Source organism: Saimiri boliviensis, chromosome 12, assembly GCF_048565385.1.
Source record: "Saimiri boliviensis isolate mSaiBol1 chromosome 12, mSaiBol1.pri, whole genome shotgun sequence".
Classification (NCBI taxonomy): Eukaryota; Metazoa; Chordata; class Mammalia; order Primates; family Cebidae; genus Saimiri; species Saimiri boliviensis.
In genome coordinates, this window is record NC_133460.1 from 78,479,076 (window position 1) to 78,500,697 (window position 21,622).

The window sequence follows — 21,622 nt, forward strand, 5'->3', positions numbered from 1 at the left end:
CTTGCGATCATTTTATGCATAGGTTTTGCACTTGTTCCCCTTTGAGAATTACTCATCCTTGAATGGAGCCAGCTATCTGCTGAGTACTGGTGGAGAAAGGGCAGGAATGAGCTGGGGAAATCCTCAGCTTCCAATCTGTTGTCTCAAACATTCTCTCACCAATTCTAAGGAACACACCTGTATTAGTCCATTTTCACACTGCTATAAAGATACTGCCCAAGACTGAGTAATTTGTAAAGAAAAGAGGTTTAACTGACTCACAGTTCTGCATGGTGGGGGAGGCCTCAGGAAACTTACAATTATGGCCAAAGGGGAAAGGAAAGCAAGGCACATTTTACATGGTGGCAGGCAAGAGTGTGTGAAAAAGAGCAAGGAAGTGGCACACTTAAAACCATCAGCTCTTGTGAGAACTCCCTATCACAAGAACAGCATGGGAGAACTGCCCCCATGATTCAATCACCTCTTACCAAGTTCCTCCCTTGACACCTGGGGATTCAATTTGAGATGAGATTTGGGTGGGGACACAAGGCCAGACCATATTAACACCTCTTTGATTTTGTTTTCCAGAAGTTGGTAAAGTTCATATTGAGCAAAGCCTGTGAAGCTCCAGGCTCTCTATTTAGGATCTGGTCATTGTTGTGTGCCTTCCCTCCTTTACTTCTTGTTACCCATGGCAATCTCTTTGGTCTAGGAGATTTAATATCAGAAGTCAATGCAAATATACATCAGCATAACTTCTCCATCAACTCCTCTTCTGCTGTTTTGTGGTGTCAAAGTAGGTCTTGGAAGGACTTCCTTGTTCTCCCGTGTGCTAGGTACATCTTGAGACCTCTTGTTCTAATTAAAGGGTCACTGAGTGTGTGCTGACCTACTAAATAAAAAACCCAACTTGTGTGTGTGTGTGTGTGCGCATGTATGTATGTGTGTATGTCCCACTTTGTTCCAAAGAGGAGTTGATGGAGCTTCCAAGAATACACACAACACTAAAGAAAAAGAAAATGAGGGCTAATGGAAAAATAATAAAAATGAGATGAAACATAGTAAAGGCCATATATACCCAAAATATATACAATTATGTACCTTATTGTACATAAATGTATCTTAAATAGTATCATCCTGTGATATTCATAATATCCTTTAAATAATGTTAAGTACCATAATACTTAAGGTACACTTATGTACCTTACTGTATTTTTCAGACATGGGCCACAAATTTGGCCAAAACATTTATCAGACACAGGCCACAAATTTGGCCAAGTGCTTTCCAACAACTAATACAAAAACAAGAATAGGATCTTTTATATGAATCTGTATCCATAACTTAACAAGTCAGTTAGAAGCTCTTCTTTCAAGAACCTCAGGTGTGAAAGGGAGAACACACAAAGCATAAAATACAGTTAAAAGAGTTCTTCCAATTAGGAGGCTTGTGCATGTTTTTATATGAAAATGAAAATGGGTGAGAAGAAAAAGGCATGAATGAAATGCAGGTATGTAGTGTTATATACAAAGGAAGTGGTACTGAAATGGTGACTATCAACCCTTTTTCTTCATTATATTAATTTTTAAAAATCCAGTATTGACTCACTTTGAAAAGTAAGAGAACTTTTGATACAAATCTGTCAACTTTAATACAGCTGTTTTATTATTTTGGACTAGAGAAAGGTATGATAGAGTACAACAGTATTTGTCATGTTTCATATTTCTTTATAGCTTTTTTTCACACACGTTTATCAAACAGCAACAAGTGTCCAGTTTTTCAAATTAAGTAATGTGCCCTAAAACAACTGGTACATAATAAATTTGATTTATTTGATTGGTTGTAGATTATACACTCTGTACAACCTGACACTTGGTAGAGACAAGGAAGCCTCTGTCCCAAGGAATTATTTCTTTGAATTCAGCAGTCTGTTTTGCTTTTTAAAATGATTTCATGTGCTATAAATATTAATTCATCTAAAAGATTAAGGCATTTTCACACATCTCCCCTTCCCCTATTTTTTTTTCCTAGTATAGCCATCAAGGTTGGCTTTAAATATTATTAATTTGCAATGTATCTGAGCCACATAATAAACATTACTTTGGGAACATAGCTATGTTCATCACTGAACAAATAAAGGCAGTGATTCCCTGATGTCAGTATGCCACTGGATCACCCCAAGTCCAAAAGGAAGGTCAAAACTGTTCCAAAATCAGGGGCAGGTTAAGTAGGATTGAAATGGCCCCACTTACTTTCCCCCTACCTGGTAATCCAGACTAGGTTGAAAATAACCTGTATCCAGAAGATTTGATTCAGAGATTCTGAACTGACATGTCCAGTAGGTTTCTGTGAAATGTCCCAAGTAAGAAACTGATTTTGGGTTTGGGTGCGATAGCTCACGCCTGTAATCCCAGCACTTTGGGATACCAAGGTGGGTGGATCCCTTGAGGTCAGGAGTTCGAGACCAGCCTGGCTAACATGGTGAAACCCCATCTCCACTAAAAAATACAAAAATTAGCTGGGCATGGTGGCAGGCATCTGTAATCCCAGCTACCAGGGAAGCTGAGGCAAAAGAATTGCTTGAATCCAGGAGGCAGATTGTAGTGAACTGAGATCATGCCACTGTATTCCAGCCTGGGTGGCAGAGTGAGACTCCATCTCAAAACAAACAAAAAATTGATTTTGATCCAGATAATCTCTCTTTTTGTTTAATGTAATTTAGAGCAACAGCCATTGCTTCAATCTAGCTATAAGTTTAACTATAGTTGCTATGATGAACTCATTATGTTAACAAATCACAAATTTTCCTTTGTATTACTTATCTATGCTTTGTAAAACACCACTTTTCTTATCCTAGAAAAAAGTTATAAAAAGATGACTTGAGTGAAGATTTACATAAAGCATAGTATAGTGTCTAAAACTTGAGTTATTGTCCAATTATGGCTTTCTAATATTTCAATCTTCTGAAATGACTGATAGCCATATTTGGTCTTAGGTTTGCAATTCTATTTTTACCTGGAGCTGGCCTCAAAACTTTATATAACAATAATAAATATATAACAATAAATTTTAACAGCAATCTGCAGTTTTAAAAATGCATTCCCAGTTGTCATTTCATTTGATTCAGCATTCCACAGATATTAATTGCGCATAGACTAAATGCTAGGCAGTTAGGCAGGGCAGCTGTTATTATACCCATTTGAGAAAACAAATGATCACAGATGTTAAGTGAAGTCTCTAGGATTATATGACTGCCAAAATGGGGAAGCCAGGAAATGAACCTGGGTTCCCTGTTGAGAAGTCATGTAGTGTGCAGAGATTAGGAGCACAGACTCTGGAACCATGCTGCATTGGTTTAGATACCACTTCTGTCACATTCTAGCTGTTAAACCTTTGGCAGTTACTTCACCTCTCTGTGCTGGGATCTGCTGTGAAGAGATTGGGAATATTCACAAAGCACTTAGAACCTGGTTGTAAGAACTAAGTCAGTGTTTACTCTTATTACTTGGTGTTCAGGCCAGTATTGTTTTTGGCATTATGCTACTTCTATCTTTATATAGATTGGTAGACTATGTCCAGTGGAATTTTTCTGCATTTTGTAACTGTCAAATTCATTTGGCAAAATCACTATGTATCTGTCATTTGGCCTGTGTGACTAAAATGGTCTATTTGGAATAACTGAGCTTTAAGAAACCACCCCCAGCTTTATATTCTCATTTTCTTCCTTTTTTATTTTCCATTTTTTGAGACAGGGTCTTGCTTTATCACCCAAGCTGGAGTGCAGTGGCACAGTCTCAGCTCTCTGCAACCTCCACACCCCAGGGCTAAGCAGTCCTTCCACCTTGGCATCCTGAGTAGGTGGGACCCCAGGTACACACCACCACGCCCAGCTATTTTTGTATTTTTAGTAGAGATGGGAGTCTCACCATGTTGCCCAGGTTGGTCTCAAACTCCTGAGCTTAAGCCATCTATCCACCTCAACCTCCCAAAGTGCTGGGATTACAAGCATGAGCCACCATGCTCAGCCTATATTCTCATTTTCTAGAACACTAAGAAATGAAAGCTGATCCATATGTGAAGAGAAGTAATGACCAACTCTTAGAAGAAAGGTCTAGTTAAGTCTTAGTAAAAATAGAATTACATGAAAACATTTTAAAGATAACATGGAAGGATTTCATTATTTTTTCCTATATATACATGATAGATGTTTTTTAATAAAATATATTATTTTTCCTACATATACATGGTATTATTTCCTATAACACAAATTACAGTGTAATTTGCATTTCTGAAAGACCAGTGGTTTCTATGATCATTCTAAAATTATGTGGTAGGTAAGGTAACATGTCTGACAATTGGACTTCTCCCAGAAATTCTTTATTAACGCTATTCAATTAATACAAGCATGTTTTAAATCTATTGTTATTTATTTTAACAGTCCTGGAAGAAAACACATATTTACTCCAAAAATGTAAACAGTGATTAAATGCATATTAGCTAACAGTATCTATTTTTAAAGTTTAAATTAAATTATCTTACTCGAAGTGCAGAAGAGGGGTTTACTTAGTCCATGAGATAAAGACTGAAAGTGAGCCAAAAAAAAAAAAAAAAAAAAAAAAAAAAAAAGAGAAGAAAAACCAAAAAACCAACCAGACACAAAAGTATTCAAAGACCTAGATTTTTGTTTTTGTTAGGCACAGTTTCATTTGCTTGTGTGTTCAATCGGAGGCAAATTAATGATTGCATTTTATTGTGAATTTTCATCTTACAGAGTTTAAACATCTTCCAGAACCTAAATAAGCGGCAGTTTGAAACAGTTATTCATTTGTTTGAGGTCGCAATAATAGCAACTGACCTGGCTTTATATTTCAAGTAAGTACAGAAAACATAACTGCACAGTGGAATGCCCTATACTGCATGTGGTTTTACTTTCCATAAATTATCTGTTGCACTGATGTTAAAAGGCATCAAACACACACACACACGCACGCACGCACGCACTACCCACTTTTGTTTTGGATTACCAAGTAGAGTATCTTCAAGACAGATGCATGCCAGTAAATTTACTAGACATCTGCGAACATATTTTAAAAACATAAGCTCCTAATATTAAGGAGTTTGTTATCTGAAAAAGTTTAAATTGAAGAATATGCAGTCAAATTTGTGCCTTGCCAAAAGAGTAAAGCCAAGAGACCTCACAAGGTGGCTTTTTGTCCTGGTGAATTCACTATGGTCCAGAATCTGGTATTTTGTTTCAGGCACAGAAATTTGATTCTGTCAAAGTCTAGGAGCTGAACAATTTTGCTGGCACTGACATACATTATTCAAACTTACAAAATTGAGTCATACACAGCAGAGAGCCAGCCTATTTACAGTAGTAATATTGCCAAGGAGATCAGATACTCCCAGTATCTGCACATTTTCTTATAAGTGAATTATAAAGTTGCTTGGTGAAAATGGATTAGAACAACATGACCTAGTTATAGGATTCTAATATTCAGTGACTTGGGCATTGTCAAATTATGCCTTTCTGATTCTTCTTAATTAAATATTTAATTAATTAATTTGTTTGTTTATTTGAGACGGAATCTCACTCTGTCACCCAGGCTGGAATGCAGTGGTGGAATCTCGGCTCACTGAACCTCTGCTTCCAGGTTCAAAGGATTCTCCTGCCTCAGCTTCCCAAGTAACTGGGACTACAGGCACCTGCCACCACACCCAACTAATTTTTGTATTTTTAGTAGAGACAGGGGTTCACCATATTTGCCAGGCTGGTCTCGAACTCTTGACTTTGTGATCCATCCGCTTTGGCCTTCTAAAGTGCTGGGATTACAGGCGTGAACCACCGCACTCGGTCTTATTAAATTTTATTTATTTATTTATCGAGACGGAGTCTTACTCTGCCACCTGGACTGCAGTGCAGTGGCATGACCGCGGCTCACTGCAACCTCTGCCTCCTGCATTCAAGCAATTCTTCCATCTCAGCCTCCTGAGTAGCTGAAACTACAGGCTCCCGCCACCATATCTGGCTAATTTTTATATTTTTAGTAGAGACAGGGTTTTACCATGTTGGCCAGGATGGTCTCAAACTCCTGACCTCAAGTGATCTACCCACCTCAGCCTCCCAAAGTGCGGAATTACAGGCATGAGCCATTGCATTGGGTCTAAATATTTAATTATTAAATAGTTCAATGAAGACAAGTACTAAGAATAATAATAAAATAGATATACAAATATCTATAGCCCAGATTTAACAAACGCTAAATTTTGCCACATTTGCCTCAGATTTTGCTTCATAAGGAGAAAAAAATTAGTAATGCAATTGAAGGTTTCCAGCCCTACTCCACTATGAAAAATCCTTTCCCTTCTCCCACAAAAATATCACCATCTGACATTGATGTGTATTCATCATTTCCATCCATGTTGTTATGTGGTATTGTTGTGTGTTTTAAATTGTCCATAAATGGTATCATACTGTCTGTATATACCTGTCTGAAACTTACTTGATTAATGCAACATTGCATTTTAAAGATTTATCATTGATAATAAATGGAGCTCCAATGCATCTATTTTAACTGAACAGAGTATTCAACTACTGAATATTCATAATTAATTTACCCACTCCTCTATTCATGAACATTTAAACTGTATGTAATTTTTCATCATCGTCTACAATGCTACCTAAGATGTCCCTGTACATACAGGAGTTTCTCTAAGACATGTAAAAGTGAGAATGCTGTAGGATTTGCATGTCTTCAATTTCATGCTACATAATAAAACTGCACTCCTGACAAGCTGTGCCAGTTTGCACTCCCACCCACAGTGTACAAGAGCTCCAACCAAGTGAGGTGGCTTATGCCTGTAATCTCAGCACTTTGGAAGGCCAAGGTGGGAGGATCACTTGAGGCCAGGAGTTTGAGACCAGCATGGGAAACATAGCAAGACTATGTCTCTACAAAAAAATTTAAAAATTAACTAGGCATGGTGGAACATGCCTGTAGTCCCAGCTATTGGGGAGGCTGAAGTAGGAGGATCAGTTCAGCCCAGGAGTTCAAGGCTCCAGTGAGCTAGGATCAGGCCACTCCGCTCCAGCCTGAGAGGTAGAGCAAGACTCTGTCTCAAAAAAAAAAAAAAAAAAAGAGAGAGAGAGGGAGAGAGAAAAGAATCCCATATCTGAAGTACTCTTGAACTCAGCACATTCAACATTTATTTTGCTAATATAATGAATGTGAGATAATATTGCTCAAGTCTATAGTTTCTTGATTAGCAGTGAGACTAGCTGAGCATCCATGTATTTTGGATTTCAATTTTTTGTTGATTATATGTATTATGGTATCTTATCACAGTTTGTGGCCTTTATATTTAGGTATCGTCTCTTTTCCCATATGTAATTTTTTATTTACTTTCATTTTTAAAGAGACAGGACCTCGTTTTTTTGCCCAGGTTGGTTTAAAACTCCTGGCTTCAAGCCATCCTCCCACCTTGGTCTCCCAAAGTGTTGGGATTACAGATGTGAGCCACTGCACCCAGCCTTATATGTAACATTTTCATTTTAATGTATTTCAAGTTACCTGTTTGTTTTTTTCTCTTTATGGTGTGTGCTTTTTTTCTGCCTTAAGCTCTTTCTGAGCCAAAGTTACACCACCATTCTCTGCTCTCTTATCTTCCGGCCCTGTAGACTTTGCTGTATGGATATCACAATGCAAAGTAGGAACATGAAATCTGAAAAGCATGTATTTAAGACACTTTTTCTCTCTGCTTTTATATGCTAAATTTGTTGCTCACAGCTGTATCTTTTCTAGGAAGAGAACCATGTTTCAAAAAATTGTTGATGCCTGTGAACAAATGCAAACGGAAGAAGAAGCCATAAAATATGTAACTGTTGATCCAACCAAAAAAGAGATTATCATGTAGGTAGTCAAAATTTTATTTCTCTCTTGTTTTTTTTGCAAAAATAACTTATTTTTTTACTTATTTCTATTTAAAACTTTTTGTTTTCTTCCTAAGGGCAATGATGATGACTGCATGTGACTTGTCTGCTATCACCAAACCCTGGGAGGTCCAAAGTCAGGTGAGTCCAGTTAAGTTTTCTTTTCTGTCACACTGTCAGCCACTGTCTAGGTCCCATGTAAATGTCCAACTAAAGATCTTCAGCAACCTCAGAATTGTGAAAAATTACAAACATTAGTGAGACAGTACGCAATTTGATTAGGCCCTAGAATAAGGCAAATAGAAGGAACTTTGGAAGGAAAGTGGTTTCTTGAAAGACTTCTTTAACATTGAAACACTGTAAACCATTTACATAAAATTATTCAAGAAATGTCTGAGTTTTTAAATAGAGGAGTGTATTAGCCTGTTCTCACACTGCTGCTAATAAAGACAGTTAAACCCAAGACTGGGTAATTTATAAAGGAAAGAGGTTTAATGCACTCACAGTTGCATATGGCTGGGGAGGCCCTACAATCATGGCAGAAGATGAAGGAAGAACAAAGGGATATCTTATATGGTGGCGGTAAGAGAGCTTGGGCAGAAGAACTCCCATTTATAAAACCATCAGATCTTGTGAGACTTACTTAGTATCACTCAAACAGCACAGGAAAGACTTGCTTCCATGATTCAATTACCTCCCACTGGGTCCTTTCCATGAATTGGGAATTATGGGAACTACAATTCAAAATGATATTTGTGTGGGGACACAGCCAAACTATATCAGTAAGAGAAGTCAGAACAAGATTAGGATGAACCATTAGTGTTTCCCTCTATCAAGGGTGTTTTTGCTTCTATTGTCTCTTCTTCAATGAGCTGTGAGTTATAAGGCGGCTCTGACTATGAGCTGATGTCTAAGGTTGCCTTCCACAGAAGTTCTTCCCTCATCTTGGGGAGGCACTGGTCTACCACTTGCTTTCTTACTAACTGGATGAAAGAAGCTTCTCTTTTTCCTCCAATAATTTCTAGAGAAACCCCAAGCAGAAGAGAGGCCAGAATTAAATGTGTTTAATTGTAAATGTGGATTGTATCTTTTTATAAAGACAGAATAACTGGAATTCATTGTAGGGGAGGAAAAATATCTATTTCTCACTCATGTTAGGTTCATGACTGAGGCCCCTGTAGCAAAAGACATGTTAACAAGAGAAAAGCATACACATCTATTTGTTTTACATGTGATACAGGAGCCTTCATAAGGAAACAAAAACCCTAAGAAACAGTTAAACTTGTATATTTTTATGCTAAATAGAATTGAGAAATAAAATTAGGCAAAGAGCGTATGATATAACTGTGGAGGCAGCTTAGCAAGGCCAGTTTGTTCAGATTCTTCTTGGCATCTTTGTGTCTTTGGCTCCTTACCTCCAGGAATAAGGAGGGTACCACTTGAATGAAGGTCTTATGATCTGCTTCAAGGAAAGGTCAGAAATCTTTACCTGGGTTTATGACCTAATTCAGGGGAGAAGGTGGGGGGATGGTGAGACTGATCTTCCTGCTGCTTGAGTTTTCTCATATTTCATCACCTTAAAATATTTTGGGGCAGGGTTTCCTGAACTTTGTCACCATCCAAGTCCAAAACCAAACACTTCCTTTCCTTCCACCTTGATAGGCCTGCTCTGCCTCCTCTGTTCTTTATCAATGTGGTCACCCAAGCTAGAAACCTGGGGTCTTTCTTGAGCTTATCTCCCTCTTTCGAAATCATTTCTATCAGCCTTGCTAGTACGTCAGTTCAGACTTTCACCAGAACTACGCTGGCAGCCTCCTAACAGATCCTCACATCAACTCCACAACTCATCCTCTGATTTGCTGCCAGGATGTTTATACACAGAGCTCAACTCAGCCATTCTACTCCTTAAAAGCCTCATACTCCCCATTGCCAGAAGTTTCCAACTTTTTGTTCCCCAAAGAAGTAAAGTCTATTTTCCCTCAATAAAACTTGCCCAAATATCACTTCATAAAAGAAAAAAGCAAAGCTGCTTTAGCTTTCATCTCTCTTGGTCTCCACATTCTTGGGTCCCTAGAGTACTTCAGGGGAACCCTAGGCTCCAATAGTAAAAAACACTGGCCTAGAGAATCAAATTCAAGCTTCCTAGCAAAATTTACATGGCCCGCCACTACCTGTCCTTAACTCACCCTCCCAGCATTATTTCCCATCACCTTCTCCAAGTCATTGCTTCATACTCTAAGCTTGTATTCACGTAAACTTTGTGTGTTCCATTTTATCTCTGTAAATATTTTTCCCCTCCTCTCTTCTTGGAAAACTACTCTTATTCTTGACAATACAACATAAATGCTACCTCCTTTCTTCATGAAACTTATCTTTACTCCTTTCTCCATGATCCATAGCAAGTACACTATTATTGTTATAGCGCTTACCACATTGTTTACATGACTGTCTTCACTAGACTGTGAACATTTTAAAGGAAAAGATCACACCTTATTCCTCTTGGCAAGCCTGGCTCATGCCAATGTAAAGGCAGCTAGCACATGTTTAATGAACTTGATAAATACTGTTTTTAAAAGTGATTATAAATTAATGCTGGAATATCCTTACGCTGTAATTAGGTAAAACTACCTATTAATCTATATATGTCACATGTACATTCACAAATGTATGTTAGATGTTAACAGATAGACAGGACAAAGGAAAACCTAACTTTGAAGTGTTAGAACTTGAAGCATAATATTTAATCCTTCTATTTTTCTCCTTTTTATTAGTGAGAAGTGGTGGCAATAATAAATAGGAGACAGATGTCCCAGAATAAGCCTAGAACACCAAAACAGGAAGAAAAAGCTCCCCTTTCCCATTTCAATATAATCTGTAAATTTTTAGAACTTTAGAGCATATGGTCTGATAGCACCTCAAGCACTGACTGTAAACTCAATCCTTAAATGTCACATGTACTAATAAAATGCAAGTTCTCTATTAATAAGTGGATTTAGTGAACCAAGCCTTTCTCATTTGCAGGTAGCACTTATGGTTGCAAATGAATTTTGGGAACAAGGAGATCTGGAGAGAACAGTGTTGCAGCAACAACCTATTGTAAGACCTTGACATAAAAATGCATTACTTATTAAAAGTTATCAGGACAAATCAATCCGTTTTGTTCACTACATCTTAGAAACCTATCTTAAAGAATTTATTTCTCTTTTTAGCCTATGATGGACAGAAACAAAAAAGATGAACTACCTAAACTTCAAGTTGGATTTATTGATTTTGTTTGTACTTTTGTATATAAGGTAAGAAGCAAATTATCTGAATTAAATATATAAACATTTGGATGAAAATTTTTCTTTCAAACTGTCACCAAAATTTAAAAGTCATCCATATGGAAAGCCATCACAGGTGCCACTGTTTCTCCAAAGCAGTTTGAGGTTTTAACCTAATCTCACTCAGGGCTAGAACAAAGGGAGGAAACTCAGATGCGAGAGAACTGAACACTTCTTTAGGCAGGCAGGAAAGACAGCACCTGTCTCTTTCTCAAACTTCGTAGGCCCTGAGTTAAGCTTATCCTAGCAGCTCTGAGTGGTGCAACAATTCCTTACAGCTCATTCTCTGCCTATTAAAAGCCTGAAAATTAACTGTATGATATATGTAGTCTCTGACCTAAAATTCTTTTCAGGAGTTCTCACGGTTTCACAAAGAAATCACACCTATGCTGAGCGGTCTTCAGAATAACAGAGTAGAATGGAAATCCCTTGCTGATGAGTATGATGCAAAGATGAAGGTCCTTGAAGAGGAGGCAAAAAAGCAAGAAGAAGGAGCCGAAAAAGGTTAGATTGGCTTTGTTTTTGCTCCCTGTAATGTAAGCCAGAAGCTCGGCTGAGCTTAATGGCATGTGACAAAGGCATAAAGAGTTATTAAAACAGGAAGCCTGCTTTACTGGAGCAGATTGACAATTTTAAGAGGTTGATTAGTGGTTTTCAGGTACCCCCTGACCACCACCCAGCTAGCTCCGCCACAAACATCTTATGTATAACTCTGGATAGAACTGACTGGTCCAGTCGAAGCAGAGATTGGAGCTAGCCTGCTTCATCCTTCTAGAAAGTGGCTCCTCCGAAGAACATCGGGTGGTTAGGAGTAATATGAAAACCACAGAATCTGTGGGATTAGGGTTAGATGAGAAAAAAGTTTTTATCCCAACATTATGCATTAGCTGTGAGACTTTGGGCAGCTTGCTTAACCTTGCTGAGCTTAATATTCTTCTCTATGTAATTAGATGGTTTTATAGATCTTCAGCTTAAGGAAGTCCTACACGTAGAGTAAGGCTGAAGTTGCCTGTCTCCACATTGGAAGACGTTTTTCTGGAATGACATTTTTGTGCCACCTTTTTTTTCTGGCATGAAATTTCTGTTCCTAAAGTCACTTTGTCAGGCTTAATGTCTTCAGATTCTCAAAATGCTTAGAATTAACTATTAGTTCATCAGATGGCCCAAACATCATCTTAAAAGTGGAATGCTAATTTTTGTCTTGAAAGTTTGTCACTCTAAAGGTTTTGTAAGCAACTGTTATTCTTTAACAAAGAAATCATCTCTATGTGGAAAGGTCCTGAAAGAAAACATGTTCCTTTTAGGTGGTTCTATTGCATTTAGTAAAATTTTAAATAATTTGTAGGAGAAAATATTTGTCTTAGTAAAGATAAGGGCATCCTTCAGCAGAATAAAAACAGGAGTTTCTGACTCCTTAACTATATATAGACACAATAGTCTGAATACTAAAAGAAAATGTCAGGAGTCACTTAAAGGACCTGATAATCTCTTCATAATAAAGTTGAGATAAAGGTTAAATCTAATAGTACTAAGAAATAGTACTAAGAAATACCCTCACTTTTCAATTGCACACCCTCACTTTTACCTTATCCTCTAGACATTTTCTTTTAGTATTCAGACTAAGTACTGTGTCTGTATTTAATATTCAGACTAAGTATTGTGGACTAAGATCACTTATGTATTTATCAATGTCTACTTGTACAAGGCCCTGTGTTAGGCAGGCCCTGGGGAAAGACGGGATCCTTTATGTTGAACAATTTAGCATTTGGTAGGGGAACTAAATAAACATTGCGAACCAATGCACCATTAATGATCTCAAAGACAGCACTAGTGTGTACATGGGGCATGGAAAAGGCTTTCCTGAAGAATGCTTATGCTAACCACAGAAAGGAGGAGTCGAGGAGGAAAAGTAAGAAAATATGTACAAAGGCTTGCAGTAGGAATAAGCTTGGTGCAATTGAAAAATAAAAGCTGATGTAGTTGGAGTCTAGATAGAGATCAAAGAGTGCAAAGTACAGATGAAACTGGTAGTGCAGGCAGCTGTCAAGATACTGTATTGCCTTGAAGGCTGAGGTAAAAATTTTTGTGTGTCATTCGCGAGATTTAAGGTACGATTTGCATTTCAAAAAGATAAGTGATTTTTACTGAGCAAGTGAAAAATAAGGATATTTCTACTATCAGAGTTAACCTTTATCTCAACTTTATTATGAAGAGATCATCAGGTCCTTTAAGTGACTCCTGACATTTTCTTTTAGTATTCAGTATGTTGGATATGGATCTATACTTTATTTGCATAAAAATTTACTTCTGAGTTTTCTACTACACAGATAATTCTTTGTGGACTAAGATTATTATTTTGTATTGCCAGGCATGGAGTTTTGTGCATCAAGCTCAGGTTTCTAGATTGCATTGTCTCAGTAAAAAACTAAGATGTTATTGGCCAACCATTTATCAGATTCTATTATTTTTCTGAGACGGAGTCTCATTCACTCTGTTGCCCAGGCTGGAGTGCAATGGCATGATCTTAGTTCATTGCAACCCCTGCCACCCTGATTCAAGCAATCCTCCCACCTCAGCCTCCTGAGTAGCTAGGATTACAGGCGCACACCACCATACTCAGCTAATTTTTATATTTTTAGTAGAAACAGGGTTTCATCATGTTGGCCAGGCTGGTCTCACACTCCTGACCTCAAGGGATCCACCTGCCTTGGCCTCCCAAAGTGCTGGGATTATAGGCATGAACCACTGCGCCCAACCCAGATTCTATTTTTTAAGTGGACCAACTCTAAATATGAATTCAAGTTTTTACGTGGTCAAACCCACAGTACTTGCTAGGTTAAAATTACTAATCAGTCTATAAAGTTGACACTACTATCATGGGAGTGTTAGAATGAAAACACTATATATCCACTACCTCCTAATAATATTGCTTTCCTTTATTTTACTAGCTGCTGAAGATGCAGGAGGTGGTGATGATAAGAAGTCCAAAACATGTTTAATGTTATAATATAATCTCAGCGGTCTAAACTTCAAATATCATTGTACCTTTGAAGAAAACCAGAAAATATTCAAAAGAACTTCAGCAAATCATCAAGTAACAGAGTAAGAGAATCTTCAGAAAAACTACCCTTTGACTATGAGGAAAATATATATTGCTAGCCCAAAAACCCCAAGGGCAAAATAAAGTTCAACAAAAGTACAAAATATGACAAAAATGGGTACATTTTTGGTGCCAATTTATTTTAAATTAAAAAATATGCAATCCTGAAACTAGTCACAAATTATTTTTTCAAACATTAATTGTATTTATTTGCTAAAGCTGCCATAACAAAGTACCACAGGCTGGGTGCTTAACCAATAAAAGTGTATTTTCTCACAGTCTTGGGGGCTGGAAGTTCAAGATCAAGGAGTTGGCAGGATTGGTGTCTTGTGAGGCCTCTCAACTTGGTTTGCAGATGGCCATCTTCTCCCTGTGTCTTTACATGGTCATCCCTCTGTGTGGCTGTGTCCTAATCTCCTTTTCTTATTAGGACTCCAGTAGGATTGGATTAGGGCCCACGCGCGTGACCTCATTTTAGTCTTAAATTACCTCATTAATGGCCTTATCTCCAAATACAGTCACATTCTGAAGTACTGGGAATTATGACTTAAACATAGGAAATAGGTGGGGGGTGGGGGAGACACAATTCACCCATAACATTTACAATTGTGATTCATACCTCAAGCCACTCCCTGAACTAAAATCTTTCAATATGTCTTAATGAAAGGGTAAACGCAATATAGAATGTATAGTGTTGTAAATATGGTATAGAAAACAAAGTAATATCATTTTTATTCAATGTTATTCCCTCTGAAATGCTTATTATCTCTTTCCTCTACTTTTACTCTTGATAATAGAATGATGAAGACCAAACCATTTTTTGGCAGTTTATTAAAACTATGCCTTTGTCCTATACTCCTCCTTCAAAGTTTGAAATCAATTATTTTATGTGTAACTAAGAATATTTTTTTATGGTTCAGAACTATTCATTAAAAGGATTATCAAAGCACAAGATACTAACTGGATAATCCCAATGCAAGTTAAAGCAGCTAATGAATATTATGCATTAAGAAGCATGTGATTGGATTATGCAAGAACTTCCTTACCAAAAATGGTGAGGAAAATCTTCAGCCAAGATTACTTTCTAAATATGATTAAAAGAACTACTTACCAGGCATTCTAAATATTAAACTGTTAAGAGAAACTAAGGGCAATCAACTACTTCCACTGCATGGCGTATGTCTGTCTGGATATCACAGAAATTGAAGATTTCTTCCTTTACTTAGCTATTATCATAGATAAAATTAGGAAATAGAAATAATATAATTATGCCATATGTTTTGTCATAGTTTTTTTGGTTAAAAGCTATCTACATTCTAATGAATTGAAGATCAATGAACCTATGTCTTTTGTAATGAACCTGTATCAATTTTGAGCAGCCAAGAAATGAATCACCATTTGTTTGATTTTTAAAAGTTAGGTACTTAGAATTTTAAGACTGTTTCTCTCACATTAGAATGTAAAGTTCATGAGGAAAGATTTTTGTCTATTTTGTTCACAGCTTTATCTTGGCACCTAGAGCAGTGCCTGGCACAAGGTAGGCACTCAGTAATATGAATACTACTGTGAATAAATGTTACAACAGACATAAATAAGGTATGACAGTAAGTCATATGTACACTCAAATGAGTGTTTATTAATCAACTTAGCTAAGTGATGCATGCTCCCTTATTTCCATTACTTAGGATAATTTTGAAACTCCACTTCCAGAATCACTATTATTTTAAAAGCCAAGTAAGAAACTTTATATTCCTTTAGCCCTATGTAATTTTGGACTCCAAAATATCAGTCGGCTCAAACAACTTCCACTCCTTAGTCACCAGAAATTGTTTGGAGGGCAGAGGTGTCCACCACTGAAGGTCTGCCAAATACATGAACTCTGTATAAGAGCAAGTATAAGAAAGCATAAACTTCAACACCCCAGACCAATGGTCTGCTGACCACCACTGACTGCACGATAGCAAAGTTTGAGATAGATATGTAGGAGGATTACTTTTTAAACTCATCATGTTAGAGGCCTTTTCAAGACTCCTGAAAAACATGACCCCCATTATCTGTCATTGTGTATGAATGAATTAAATGTTGTGATTTTATATAAATTTATAAATGAGCCTGATGTCATAAACCATACTTGAAATACCAAATATACTGATCTATTTTTAAGGGGTCTTTATATATTCTTCCTAAATTCCTAATTTAATTTTGCAGGAATTTTATTTCCCGACAACCACTAAACGAAGGACATATTTTACCATAAGAATGTTTAACTGCATATATTCTACCACGGATATCAATCTTGCTGCTGGACATTTCAAACACTTTTTCCTCAGAAATGTAGATTCGTTTTTATACACTATAAGTATGAGGTGAAAAAAAATCAGTTTCTTAAAGTGAGGGGACTATCAAACAATGTTAAATACTGATAAACCCAACACTGATTTACTTTTCTGAAAGAGGTTAAGAAATGATTGCATAATTACTTCCCAGCTAGCTCCTTTACAGACAAGCCCCGCTCAGTGCCTAACACATAATAGAAGCCTGATAAATATTTGTGGAATAACTAACAACTGTTTAATAAAATGAAAATACCTGATAATAATCATTTTAAAATAAGATACCAAATTATTTATTTTGGAGTTTAATGCCAATCATTCCATGTTTAAATCTTCAATAAAATACTTATGTTACGATCATTTTCTATATGTTTTTTCTCTTATTCATTAAGTAAAGCATCTTATCCTATATCTATCCATCTATTTGCTCTTTATAAAAGCAGGTTTCAGAAATCAATAAATCCTTTTGAAAATTTGATTTTTGAAAATTTGACATTTATGGACTTCCTCCAAAAAACATATCACAGACACAAAAGTTTACATATAGATTCTAAAAAGGCATGGATCCCCTGAAGCATCCCCACAGACCCTTATGAGTAAAACCTTATGTTAAAAAGTTGCATTTTGTAATATATTTCTGCATAGAAGATGTATTAGTCCATTTTCATGCTGCTGATAAAGACATACCCAAGACTGAGAAGAAAAAAAACTGTAATTGGACTTACAGTTCCACATGGCCGGGGAAGCTTCAGAATCATGGTGGGAGGCAAAAGGTACTTCTTACATGGCAGCAGCAAAAGAAAATGAGAAGGATGCAAAAGCAGAAGCCCCTGATAAAACCATCAGATCTCATGACACTTACTGACTACCATGAGAACAGTATGGAGAAACGGTCCCCTTGATTCAGATTATCTCCCATTGGGTCCCTCCCATAACACGTGGGAATTTTGAGAGTACACATTCAAGATGAGATTTGGGTGGGGACACAGAGCCAAACCGTATCAGAAGTATATTCATAATTGTATGAGTGTATCCAAGGTAAGCTATACGCACACAGTATTATTCAGTTAAATTATCTCATTGCATAATCTCTGTTGGAGAGTCAATTTTGTGAACACATGCACTATTTTAGACTTCTAGGACGTCATTCGCTCCCTCTGGTAATCATTTACTTAACAGTAAATTGTCCACAGGCTAAGCAGTCAAATTTGATTATAACAAACTCTCTTAAGTGGTCGAGGTAAGAAGGAAGCAAGAGATAGGCAAGCAAAAAAAACCCAAAAAGTAGCTGGAAATAGGTGGGAAAGCAGGTGCTTAATAGAAGGGTGCCAGTTTATCAATGGGAAAGAAAGAAGACATATATAATCTACTTTAATCCTAGTAATTTAAAATAATTGGCAGAGCGCAGTGGCTCACACCTGTGATCCCAGCACTTTGGGAGGCCAGGGTGGGAGGAATTCGTAAAACCAGGAGTTTGAATACCACCCTGGGCAACACAGGAGGACTCTGCTTCTACAAAAGAAAAAAATGAAAAATAAACAAATAAATCCAATATAGTGGCTTAAAAAAAAAGAAAAAATAATTAAAAAAAAAACGAAGGCAAGAGAAGATAAATATAAATCAGTGAAAAAAAATATAGGAACAATGGATTCTGTACAGAGTATGAGCTCTATCCCCTAGGAGCTACAGATAAAACAGAATTGTAGAGAAGCAATTGAAAAGATGTTTAAAGGATAGGGAAGTCTTTAATTGAACTAATGAATTTCCAAAGTAACTGACATGAGAGAACCTGGATTTTTATTTCTAAAGACAAACCACACAAGCTGTAATTTGCAGATAAAAACTTACATAAAATTTCAAAGTGTCTGAAGTTTAAAACTTTATAACGTTTCACATTAAGGAGCAGAGGCTTCTTTCTCTCGTCTCACAGAAACAAGTCCTGAAAATACTCATCGAATTCTTCTTCCCTATTTTAAAAAAAAGCATACATATTAAGATCAATAATTAGAGTAAAAAACTACTACATGACACATTATATAAGATTAATAAAATAAAATACTTTAAGTCAACATATTAGCTGATTCTGCTGTATATCAATATATTCTCACGATTCAGCCATCAAATAATTCTTAGTTTCTAGAACAATCATAACTATACCCAGATTAAAATAAAAATATTTTGTATGTTGGCACCTCTCCCTAAATGTATTACTCAAAATTTTGTTTTGAAATACTTGTGAAATGTCATTGCTTCTCTTTACTTTTTGGTCTTACTTTATCACTTCTCTGTTCATTCTCATTTTAAACTATAGTCTCCTCAATAAATAAATTTTAAAAACTATTTTTAAAGAAAAATAAGTCTAGGTTACATTGGGGAATAACTAAGGGGAGTTGGGTAAATCTGCTTAGGCTGTAGTTCTTTTACTACTCTGAGCATAGTAAATATATTATGTATTCATAGCAGTAGATATACTGTTTTATTTTTTTAAAACAAAAACTAGTGTGACGTACAAAAACTAGAAGCGTACTTCCCATGCAAGGGGCTCCGCTGCATAGGTTTACGATAATCACAGTATCATGGAATAGGCTTCTCCAATACAGCCATCTCTGAAGAAATCCAAGTAAGGACCAGAAGGTCATATTTTAAAGTGAACTGATCAAAGATTTATTTACCAGGAGGAAGCTGGATGTGTTGGCTGCTTATGACAATGGCTGGGAATAAGGTCTAATCTTACCAGGCTAGGCAGTCCTGGGTATTAAACAGATCATCATGATGTTATATTTTTTCATCAATAAGGCAGTGGTTATAGCTTCTAAACTGATTTAAAACGTACGTATTATCCAAAAGAAATTAGGTGGGTGTGGCAGTGTGCACCTGTAGTCCCAGCTACTCAGGAGGCTGAGGCAGGAGAATTGCTTGAACCTGGCAGGTGGAGGTTGCAGTGAGCTGAGATTGTGCCACTGCACTCCACCCTGGGTGACAGAGGGAGACTCTGTCTTTACCAAAAAAAAAAAAAAAAAAAAAGGTACGTATTATCTATTAACATCAGTACTTACTGTGATTTTTCATCTGTCTCTGGTAGTGGACCCTTCCAAAGTTCAGATTCTGAAGTATTTTCTTCCTTATCAGAGTTTCCTGTTAATTTAAAAGGGATGATTTTTTAAAATGTATTATACTTAAAACACATTTTTAACTATTTACCAATACAATTAACTTTTTATTTAACTGAGCTTCAACTTTTATGGCTTTCCAGAAGTTTAATTCACTCTCACAGGTATGATAAATTCTTTTAAAACATATATAAATAAGCCAAGAAATACCAGAGTCTCAGCAAAAAGGCCAAGGATTTTTAAGTCTCATGGAAACTTCTCTAAGTTACACTGAGTTAAAGTAGCAATTCCAATATTAACTTTTGTAAGTGAATTATCTCTTGCAATATAGTTGTCTCTGATCTAGTTTCTTTTTCTTGGTTTCACAGAAGACATGCAAGTTAAGATTTACACTTGTAGAGAACATGTTTACATTAGAATTAGCACCTTAAGAACTGAGCTAGTATGTAAGCCCAGCTAGTTAAATTATTATTTTTTAATTGTCAGACATTTTAAAAAACCAATGCTGATTACATAATTGGAAGAAGCCTGTTTCAGTGAAGAATCTGGCATTCTCACACATTGCTGGGAGTGAAAATTCTGTAAACCTTCTTGAGGAAAATCTGGCAATATGTTTTAAATCAGTTTAAAACACATACCCTTTGACCAGCAATACTGCTTTTGGGAATTTGATTATTTACATAGATAAATAAGCACCTCTGATACATATGTACAAAGATGCACATGGTATAACAACAACAAAAAAATCCAACCTAAATTACCACGAATTAGGGATTAAGGACTGGTTAAATACTATACAGCTGTTTAAAAATATCAGCATATCTGTATGTACTGCCATAGAAAAATGTCCATTCTATATTAAATTTTTAAAAAGTTACAAAAAGTATGAATAGTATAATATATATGTTAAAAGTATATACATGTTATATACATACATGTAATTTTATATATGTATTATAAGTTTGCAAAAACCAACCAAACGTAACAGTGATTATATTACCTGTGGGTTTAGAATACTTTTACTTTCTATTTTAAACATTTCTAAATTATTTGTATTTTAAACAAAGAGCATGTATTACCCTCAAAATCAGTAAAAGCAATATTTTATTTATAAAAACATAACAAAATAGAGATATGTCAAATAAACCACCTTTATTAGTCAACTAAAAATTTAAAAATACTGCAAAATTATCAGGCAATAACACCATATTCCACAAAGTCGTTAAATCAGCAAAAAATTCCTCTCCAATAACAACTATTAGTCTAAAAAAGAAATGGCACAAATGTGGCCTGTCAATATAGAATGTCCTTTAGTTAAACACAACATAAAAATAAAACAGCATTGATTTGTTATGGTGGTTCTAGCCTTTTACCCGTTGGACTCTGAACCTTGAATCAACATGTGTGTCTGAACTTTGCTCCTATCTGAATCTATTCTGGCACCAATTCTAGCAAAAATAGCAAAAGGGGAGAGGGCATTTTGTATTCTAATGATCTACATACAAATGATAAAATTTCAGTCTTGAAAACAAGATTCCTGGCTCAATGACTGCCATCACTGGAATGGTCAGTGTCCCAAATTTACAATATGAGGGAAAAAGAGTAAGAATCTTCTCTTATTTTTATGAAAACTCACTAATATGAGATAAAACATAGAAAAACTAATTAGGCTAGTAAGGTTATTACTACAGTGTTACTCTGTTAATGATGCCAGAGAACAAAACCTACAAGGCCTTTAGAAGTGGACAGCTAATTTCAAAAGGATTGACTGTTTTCTTTTTTTTTTTTTTTTTTTGAGACGGAGTTTCGCTTGTTACCCAGGCTGGAGTGCAATGGCGCGATCTCGGCT

The 21,622-nt window shown here is 36.2% G+C and overlaps 2 protein-coding genes across 5 annotated transcripts in view; one reads left to right on the forward strand and one right to left on the reverse strand.

Moving 5' to 3' along the window:
• Positions 1 to 14,838, forward strand: part of PDE6C (phosphodiesterase 6C) — a 61,126-nt gene extending 46,288 nt beyond the window's left edge. The window contains exons 16-22 of the mRNA XM_003922381.4: positions 4,749 to 4,849; positions 7,780 to 7,887; positions 7,985 to 8,048; positions 10,929 to 11,003; positions 11,117 to 11,200; positions 11,584 to 11,734; positions 14,179 to 14,838. Coding sequence (XP_003922430.1) covers positions 4,749 to 4,849; positions 7,780 to 7,887; positions 7,985 to 8,048; positions 10,929 to 11,003; positions 11,117 to 11,200; positions 11,584 to 11,734; positions 14,179 to 14,237 — 642 coding nt within the window. The 3' untranslated portion in view covers positions 14,238 to 14,838. The remainder of the gene's footprint in view (positions 1 to 4,748; positions 4,850 to 7,779; positions 7,888 to 7,984; positions 8,049 to 10,928; positions 11,004 to 11,116; positions 11,201 to 11,583; positions 11,735 to 14,178) is intronic.
• A 3,600-nt stretch (positions 14,839 to 18,438) lies between these two features.
• LOC101045630 (protein FRA10AC1) overlaps positions 18,439 to 21,622 on the reverse strand; it is a 31,605-nt gene continuing 28,421 nt past the window's right edge. For 3 of the 4 annotated variants that reach the window (XM_003922380.3, XM_074382596.1, XM_074382597.1), the window contains 2 exons: positions 19,720 to 19,798; positions 18,439 to 18,630 (listed from right to left, as the gene is read on the reverse strand). In XM_003922380.3, coding sequence (XP_003922429.1) covers positions 18,588 to 18,630; positions 19,720 to 19,798 — 122 coding nt within the window. In that variant the 3' untranslated portion in view covers positions 18,439 to 18,587. Of the gene's footprint in view, positions 18,631 to 19,714; positions 19,799 to 21,622 lie in introns of those variants that run through there. The other variant, XM_074382598.1, reaches the window with a different exon arrangement.